The sequence below is a fragment of the Euprymna scolopes genome, chromosome 2, assembly GCF_053919585.1.
Source record: "Euprymna scolopes isolate OS-2025 chromosome 2, ASM5391958v1, whole genome shotgun sequence".
Classification (NCBI taxonomy): domain Eukaryota; kingdom Metazoa; phylum Mollusca; class Cephalopoda; order Sepiida; family Sepiolidae; genus Euprymna; species Euprymna scolopes.
The window spans coordinates 115,677,673-115,687,434 of NC_136483.1; the positions used below are offsets into that span (position 1 = coordinate 115,677,673).

A 9,762-nucleotide genomic window follows, 5' to 3' on the forward strand; every position below is an offset into this window, starting at 1 on the left:
CCGAGCTGATCAATTCAGATCCCCACAGTTCTTGATGCTCTGGTGACCTGCGATGAAGACCAAGAGACAGAGTTTCCAATAGAAGCATGCTGGCTCTCCCAGACCCAAGAAGGCCAGATAGAGCAAATCTACTCAGAAACTTATGATGATCCCTTGTTTTGACAATACAGGCAGGATCTACATGGACTGGGTTCCCACTGGACAGACAGTCAACAAGGAATACTATGTTGAGGTTTTAAGGGAGTTCAAGAACAGATTCCATTGGAAAAGGTCAGTACTCTTCCACCAGAACAGTGCACTAGCTCACAACTCCATTCTTGTCACAGGCTATTTGACCAAGACGGACATCAAGACACTTCCTCACCTTCCCTATAGCCCAGACCTTGCTCCCTGTGATTTTTGGTTATTCCCTAAGCTACAGAAAAACTTTAGGGGCCGTTGTTATGAGACAAATTGGGAGATGAAAGAGGCTATGACAAGAGTCATTGACATGCTCACACAAGAATACTTCCATGGAGCTTTCAAAAAGTAGGAACGATACAACAAATGCATTGCAGCCGGAGAAGATTACTTTGAAGGGGACTAGAGTTTCATGTGTGTACTATCAATAAATGTGTCCATACAAAAAAAAAGTCTGGAAACTTACTTAAGGCACCTCATATCATTTCAGGGGTAGATAACTCTTGTGAGTTATGTCCCTTTAATTGCATCATTGCAAATAAGGGAATAACGCGTATAGAAATATGTCGACAATGTGAAATGCAAAATGTTCATTTCAACTTGCCAGCATATTTTTACTAGTTATATGCATGCACAAATTCAATCCTAGCAAGACGTGGTTCAATTTAAAATCTTTCTTATCTATCTGTCGGGTTAGATCAAATGGTAAGGAGTGCGGCTGGAGCACTAACTGTTTTGGTTTCAATGCTAGTTGATAGCACCCAAGTCATTTTTTTAACTTTTGAAATCAGTAATATATATATATATATATATATATATATATATATATATATATATATATATATATGTATATGTATATATATATGTATATGTATATATATATATGTATATGTATATATATATATATATATATATATATATATATATATATATATTAAATAGAGAATTGGTTTTGTAATAATAAATACGAAAGAAGAAGAAGAAGAAGAAGAACTCAGGAATCTTTCTTTCAAACTCGGAAGTAATTATAGAATTTCGAACAGAACCCTTTATTTAATCTCCAGAAGTAGTATGCTCTCGTGCTGTCAGTCATGACTGGAGAGAGCATGCTACTCCTGGGAATTTAATAAAGGGTTCTTTTGGAAATTCTGTGAAGATTCCCAAGTTCAACAGAAAGATACCTGAGTTTGACAAGATATACCTGAAGAATGTCTGCAGTTATTTCGACTGAAACTTTTTTAAAATCACACTCAAGATGAGAACAGTAGTCTGAATAATCTAGATCTGTAGTTCCCAGCCTTTTTTGGTATGCACCCCCTCAAGAATTTCCTCTAAATCTTGTGCCCCTAAAATTTCTGAACTCGCGATTAAATAGATAGTTGGATTAAATCTATCCAGCCATGTATTTAATGGCCACTTAATTAAAATAAGCATAAAATAAAAACAAGAATTTGGTACATTGCAACAAAAAACAAAAAAACACACAAAAAAAACACAAAAGAGTAACAAATAGCTTCTTTTTTTTTTTATCTAAACCTTTTTTGCACCCGCTGACATATCGTCTACCCCTAATCTTTTTTTTTTATTATTCAATTTTCACCCAAACAAGGCACAGTACCACTTTGAAGTAGGGGGATACTATCGGGGACATAAGCTGCAGGGGTATTATGAAGGGAGATGAGTAGCAAGATGCCTGTTCACATTACACTTGAACTTCTGCATGTCAGTACAGTTGGAAAAGCAGAATCCCGGAAGGGAGTTCCAAAGTCTAGCAGTTCTGTGGAAGAAACTTTCTTACACCTAGAGATCTCTACTGTGAAGGAGTGGGATTTAGCTGCATGTCCGGTTTGTCAGGGGTATTCACGTCGAGGGGGTGCAAGTGCTTGTAGTCCGTCAGAGCAGTCACTATTAAAGTATTTGTAGAACAGGAAGAGAGATGCAATATTTCATCGATGGGACAGAGGCTGAAGACTAGATGACAGTTCAGGACCCCAAACAAGGCACAGTGCCACTTTGAAGTAGGGGGCTACTATCGGAGACATAATTTGCGGGGTGGGGCATTATGAAGGGAGATGAGTAGCAAGATGTTTGTTCACATTACACTTGAACTTCTGCATATCAGTACAGTTGGGAAAGCAGAGTTCCGGAAGGGAGTTCCAAAGACTTGCAGTTCTGGGGAAGAAACTATTGGAGTAAAAGCTTTCTTACACCTAGGTATCTGTACTGTAAAAGGGTGGGACTTAGTTGCTTGCCGAGTTTGTCACGGGTAGTCACGTCAAGGAGACACAAGTGCTTGCAGTTCGTCAGAGCACTCACCATTAAAGTACTTATAGAACAGATGCAACATGTCATCGATGGGACAGAGACTGAAGCGTAGATGACATTTCAGGACCTATCAGGTTGGCGACTCTCTTTTGAACCCTGTTAAGGAGTGAGAGACAAGTAGCAGATGCACCAGCCCAAATGTGACAACAATACTCCATGCATGGGCGAATGGTGGCCTTATAGAGATACAAGGTACTTTCAGGCGTAAGTAGTTTTCTAGCACGGTAGAGAGAGCCCACTTTCTTTGCAGCAGCCTTGGCAATGTTCTCAATGTATCTATTCCAGTTTATGTTCCCTGTAAACGTTAGGCCGAGTTTAAAGGAAGTATTTTCGGGTAATGTGTTCTTGGCCATTGCTATTGGTGGTTGAGAAGGTTTCTTGTAGCTATTGAAGGAAACGAGCTTAGTCTTGGCAGCATTGAGTGAGACTATCCATTTTTGCCCCCATTCCACTACGGGTTGGAGGTCATCCCCTAGTGATCTAAATAATATCAATCAATCCTCATCTAAAAAATTTCAAACCAAAATTGTCATAGTCCATATGTCCATACCGTTTATTACACCAGTCTTCATTCAAGCCGAATTAGATTTCACATTTGCCTTTGTATTGTTCCTCATCAGAACAATATTCGAAAGAATAGAATAAAGACAAGAAAAAAGTTTCATTCTAACATTTAAAAGCCATTTTCTTGGTCATCTTCGTTAGTCAGAATAAGGTGTAAAAAAAACAAACAAAAAAAAAACAGGTTGTATAAAGAAAGGGTTAGACGTTGCGAGTCTTCCTGTGTGGAGATGTAGGTTCAAGATTAGACAGGTCTGTTGAAAGAGAGAAGAGTTCAGTGGATACGTGTTGAAATTAGTAGTAAAAGCGTGCGTCCATGTATGGATGGGGACAAAAGATTAGAGAGTCCTGTGGTAAAAAAGAGAGTACCGCATGTGGAAGTAAGTCCATGTTTGAAGATATCTATGTTGCCGTGTTTGTATTCACGCTAGCCCAAGAACAAAGGGCTCGGGCGAGGTCGAATTCCAACAGAAAAGTACACAGAAGAAAGAGGGAGAGTATATTGCATGTTTTACATTTTATACACTCAGTCACGTGACTGAGAGCTGGCTTCTAATTGGACAAGCCAGAAAGAAAGTAGATTTCAAAGTCTCCAACCGCGAGAATTCGCCCCTGTTTGTGTGTGCTGCAATTTTTTGTCTGCTACAGTAGATTTGCATATCTAAGAAAGTTTCAAACAATTAAAAAATTAGATCGATAGTTATCTATTTAAGTTTCTGTGATACACTCTTAATTGTATGTTACATATATCTTACAATTTCTTTGGATTGGTATAGCTAGTTCCTGTATAATTTATTTTAATCCGGTAGGAATTTTCTTCTTTTTTAATTTTTTTGATTTAATGCGTTTTAGTAATTATGTGTTTTTTTGTTTTTGTTTTTGTTTTTTTCCGGTCTGCCTTTCGTTGCTTTTGGTTGGGTAAGTGGGACAATTATCCCCCTTACCCAACCCCCTTACCCAACCAAAAGCAACGAAAGGCAGACCGGAAAAAAAAACAACAACAACAGCACATAATTACTAAAACGCATTAAATCAAAAAATTAAAAAAGAAGAAAATTCATACCGGATTAAAATAAATTATACAGGAACTAGCTATAGTCTAATAAATAAAAAAAACATACATCATTATATAAACAAACATATACGGACCTGAAAAAAATATGCCCCGGGGCAGAAAACAAGATGGCTGACGAGAGCCGAACATTATTTACGTGTTACCATTAACGGTTTCCCGTTGTGTTTGGGCTTGAAACCGACGGTACCAATGTTTTTCTGAACTTCTGTAAAACTAATATATATATATATATATATATATATATATATATATATATATATATATATATATATATATATATATTCTATAAATTTTTGCATATTTTGCCAATCACAGCAAATTTTATTTGGTAATCTCCAAAAATACCGTTAGGGCTTACAACATGGCCGCCAGAAGAGTCACGTGCTCCGGTTGATCCAAAAAATGAATCGTGCAAATGGAAAACGCAGCCTAAATTATTTATTATTATGATATTGAAAAACTGTTTTTGTACTTAATTATTATGCTTGTTTGTCAAAGTTTGCTTTAAATTTGCGTTTTCCAGTTTCGTAATACGGCGATTCATGTTTTGGATTAACCGGATCACGTGACTCTTCTGGCGGCCATGTTGTAAGCCCTAACGGTATTTTTGGAGATTACCTTTTATTTATACACAAAAAAAGTTAGTTTAATTGATTCGAAAACCTTTAAACAAATATTCATGTTTTATTTACATTTTGCTAAAACTGGGTTAAACGCTTTTTTTTTTCAATTTTAAACATAGAATTCTATTAAAAATTATAGAAAAGTATGTAAGGGACTAGGATATATAAATACCCCAATCCCGTTACAAAAGAATAATGAAACGAATGGGAATTGAAGGAAACAAAGACACAATTAATGGATAAGATAAATGTCGTTTATTTGCTGTTGAAAGAAATGAACGTTTTAGTTATAACATGTCCGCGCGTGGGAAGAGAAATAAATGTTGTAGGAACATTAAGAATGGTAGTCCAGCGTGTAGACAAAGGAGAGGATATCAGAGTTGTCATCAGTTAGTAGTCAGCGACGCGAAGGTGTTCTTAGTGGCCAGTAGTAGGTGGAAAGAGAAAGGGTGAGAATGTATACATACATACAGCCTTTAGCTCGTGCCCCATACATAGTAGGAAGTGGGCGTGAGGTGCGCGTGCGCGCGCGCCGAAACGGCGCGCGGCTTGTTCGCCCAACCTCTCTAGTTGAGAGTTGGTTCCAAAGAGGCTTAGAAACAGCTTATCGCCTTGTTTTTATACTCGTTTCCAGAGTGTATTTTGCGCATGTGTATTTCCTTAGAAAGCGGAAGTGACGTCGTCCATGTGTATACGTAAGCGTGTGTGTATATATACGTGAATGTGAGTAAGTGTACATGTGTGGACGTGGGCGCGTATGTTTGTGTGCGCGTATGTATATGACAGCTTGAAATATGAATGTGTGTTTTGTGTGAGACTTGAAAAAGGCTCGTACAAGTATTATATTATTCTGCTTTTAACATCATGAACTTCAGGGTTTTATCTTTCTGATAAAATCAAAAGTTGTTCGGAAATAATGGATTTTCATCGATTTTAATAAGCTTTAGAAAAAGCAGTTTTTGATTGATTGGCAGTCACTATGTATCAGCAATAAAATACGATTAACGTTTTTATGTGTTTTTTAATGTTGAAAGATCCTCTTCTGGGGCAAAGGTTCCAATACTGTACGATGCTGGTTTTTCACAGGCATAGAGATGCATTTATTTTTTTAGATAAACGCTCAGACATCCGTCGTTTTGATGGTAACTGCGTTGGCGTATCTTCGTCGCTTATTTAAAGAACGAAAACGCGCGAATTTCTCATTAAAAAGTTTGAGAACATTCGAATTGAATGTGTATGAAAGAAATATATAAATCCCTTGAGAAGCGTTGGTAATAATGAATAAATAAGTGAACCATTTATTAGGGATTAACATCGAGAGAAAGCCAAAAACCCACGTTATCCCCGTCAAGGAAGACAACTTTAAGTAGACGATGACTCTATGCCTGTCCTGGTTCACTATTTTGCACTCGTTAGATGTTTTGTATAAGGAGTAAATCGTAATCGACAAAAGAGAAGCGTTAAAGATGATCATTAAAGCTAACGGGAGAATGAAAGCGAGTATCAACTGGAGTCGTTTGCCAAGAAAGCAATTTGGAAGGCCATAGCCAGTGACTGTAACCCCGTACAATACCATGTTTGTAGTTATTGTGCCCACTACAACAGGCAACGGAAACCCGTATGCTATCAAGGCGTATATGGTGATTGTTTTGTTCGTTTTGGTATCTTTGCTGACAAGAAGACGTGTGAAAACGCGGTACATGTGGAAGCTGCAGACGCTCATCCAACCGAATGTCGACAACCAAACAAAATGGCGGATGGCGCCTATGATCATGCACGTCATGTCATCATCGAACGATGTGTTAATACACAACGCCTGCGCTAGGAACAACGTGCAACAGAGAAAGATGTTACATTTGCCCGGCAGCGTCCTCAGCCCAGGGAAAATGGCGTACGTTGTTAAAGTCAGCACTAAACACACAAGCGAAATGCTTATAAATACTTTAGTAAGCACGATTTCTATAAAATCCACAGCAAGTGGTTCAAGGATTGAAAAGGTGCCCGGATAATCGGACAAGCAGATCATAGCGGTGCCGTTCGGATAGAACTCCACACGATTCATTGACACGTTCTTTAGACGAACGTTAATGATAATTTGCGACTTATTTTCGTCGAGGGTAAATTCATCAGTCGATAGCCGTACCTTTGGACATTCGCGGATCTTTGAATATAGTATGGATCGATTGATGGAGGAATGCGGGAGTATTTGCAACAACTCACTTTTATATAAGAACTTATCCGGCAATTTCCCTCGAAAATAATCCTCTGAAATCTTTAAAGATTCAAAATCTTTTATAATGCGGGACCCAGGTGGGAAATGCGTCTTTTTGATTCCAGAAATAAATGACTCGATATTCTTCTCCATTCTGGCGAACGTTTCTGGGCCTGTTCTATTAACGTGAATGTAGAAAAGAACTTTTTCAACTAAAGGCGGTTGATCGGTCTGATTGGTTAGCTGGTATTTGAAGGTGACCAGCGATGGCGTCAATTGGAGCATGCTTTGTCCCGTAAACAAAACGTTATATTTAATCGTTTCAGTGTCTTTTTCGATGTGCTTCATTAGCAGAATAAGGGAGAAGTGTATTTTGTAAGTTATTTGTTTGATCAATATCGGAATCCGGGAACAGGTGGAATTATGGTCCAAGTAGAAACCGAACGAACACTCAATGCGACGGCAGCGTTTCTGAAAATGAAAAAGAGATTTCATTTATTTCAAGAAATGTTTACGCGAAGAACAGAAGTGTTATTTCATGCATTTTTTTCACATCACGTGGTTAGATACATTGTCAAATATCTTGGTAAAATATAAAATTATTTCCATATTAGGCATGTACACACATATATATTTTAACGTGAAAAATGTCAAATCTCACCGAGGTATTTGTAAATGGAACTATTCATGTGATTCTTTTTTAAAGAATGAACACTTTGAAAGATTTTGTCGTCGTTCCTTTCTAGATACATAAGAAATACCGTCGTTGTTTGAATAATTTTTAGGTTACATTGTATCAGGTTGACAAAAAAAAATTCTTGCAATTTTTAATTTTTAATTTCAGACAAACATATCTCGGCTTGAATAAAAATTTATTGATCAAAATAAGCACTATCAGAATCAACACACTTTTGCCAACGCAAAACATGTGTATCATTGCCAGTAACGTAAAAATCTTGCATTCTGGTAGCGGTGTAGTTGCTGAAAGCATTTTTGATATCACTTAGGTTTTTGAAGCATTTCTCACGCAGAAAGTTGTTGAGATGCTTGTAAAAGTGGTAGTCAGTAGGTGAGAGATCTGGAGAGTATGGCGGATGAGGTAGAGTTTTGGAGCCTAATTCGTTCAACTTCTGCAGGATCGGTTTAGCAATGTTCGGTCGGGCATTGTTGTGGAGGAGAATTGGGCCTTTTCTATAGGCTGGGTGTTGTTGTCGAAGTTTCTTATGCATTTCATCCATTTGGTGACAATACTTCCTTCTCGTAATGGTTTCGGATGCATTAAAAACTGTAATGGGTGAGGCCCGTCGTAGACCACCAACCAGTCAGCAAACAACTGAGCTGAGCTTTGCCGGTTGTCGTAAAAAAAAAAAAAAAAAAAAAAAAAAAAACTCTTTTCATCGCAAGTCAAAACCCGGTCGAGAAACGGATCATTTTTGTTGCGTAAAAGAAGAGAAGGTGACACTTCATAACGGCGTTTCTTTTGTCGTTCAATTCGCGAGGCACCGATTTATCAAGTTTTTTTTTTTTTTGTCTTTCCAATCCCTCTCAAGCGGTTGGAAATCGTCGTATAAGTTACGTATAGTGTAAAAGAAAGTTCTCGAACAATTATGCGTGGATTGGCTTCGACTAAGGCTCTTAATTGATCGTTGTCAACATCCGATGGCCGACCATTACGCTCATCATATTCAAAACTCTCATCGCCGCCACGAAATTTCTTAAACTATCATTGTGCTGTGCGTTTATTGTGCTGTGCTGGGCAAAACGCTTCGCTGATATCGCGAGCTGTTTCAGCAACTTTTCGGCCTACCTGGAATTGAAACAAGAAAATTGTGTGAATTTGCTTTTTTCCATCCTATATTCAACGTTCTGAAAAGAAGAAACAATTTTTTTAAAATGATTGTAATTTAAACGATTAGATAGAGCAAAAAAAACGCTATTCCAAATGATGTATATAAAGTAAAAGTATTATAACGAAAACTTACCACACGGTACACCTCTCTTGAGTTGATATTGTTAAATACCAGTGGCAAGTGGAAACAATACCGAGATAAGCGGAAAGCGCATACAACGCCTAGAATTTCCAAATAGTCGCCCATCTGGTACTAGCCAGGCTCATCGTTGATTAACTACGGTGATCTCGTCGGAACCGCTGTGTGTGTGTGTGTGTGTGTGTGTGTGTGTGTGTGGTTAATCGTTGCTTGTGCGTTATAGACATAAGATCGATAAATGTAAAATTCTTCTTCAATAAATCTGAAGACAACTTGAAATTTTCATTCGATCCCCTCTGAAGTCACTAAGAGCAATTTTTGATTAGGTTGATAAAATAACGGAAATATATTAGAGCATCAAAAGAAAAAACGAAATGCATTTTAAATGCATTTTTTCCTTTTTATACAAAAAACTAAATAAATAAAATCGAACAAAGTATATGTCAGTGAAGAATTTATTTAAAATGTTTAAATATTTATATAATTAATTTATTATTATTTTTATGATTGAAAATAATTAAAAATAGCAGAATCCGTGGAAATTTCATGGCAGTTGAATATATATATATATATATATATATATATATATATATATATATATATATATATATATATAATGAAGAAAAAATAAACTGAAACAACGAATTTAAAGCAATTTTTTAGTAAATTCTTTTTTTAAAACCTTAAAAAAGCTAAAAATAAATGATTTGAACATTTAGATTAAGATTCTTTTTCCATAAAAATTCAACACACAACACATTGTTTTGTTTTGTTTTTCTGAATAAGTTTTTATACAAA

General features: G+C 36.8%; 1 protein-coding gene across 1 annotated transcript; it reads right to left on the reverse strand.

Annotated features, from left to right (window-relative positions):
• Nucleotides 1-4,976: 4,976 nt before the first annotated feature.
• On the reverse strand, nucleotides 4,977-7,456 carry LOC145241575 (adhesion G protein-coupled receptor L4-like). Its single transcript, XM_080104661.1, has one exon. The coding sequence runs from the start codon at nucleotides 7,322-7,324 to the stop codon at nucleotides 5,885-5,887; it is 1,440 nt and encodes a 479-aa protein (XP_079960787.1). The 5' UTR covers nucleotides 7,325-7,456; the 3' UTR covers nucleotides 4,977-5,884.
• Between the last annotated feature and the right edge of the window lie 2,306 nt (nucleotides 7,457-9,762).

Excerpts from the sequence above, each read along its gene's own strand:
- LOC145241575 (XM_080104661.1), bottom strand. The coding sequence starts at position 7,324 with ATGAAGCACATCGAAAAAGACACTGAAACGATTAAATATAACGTTTTG.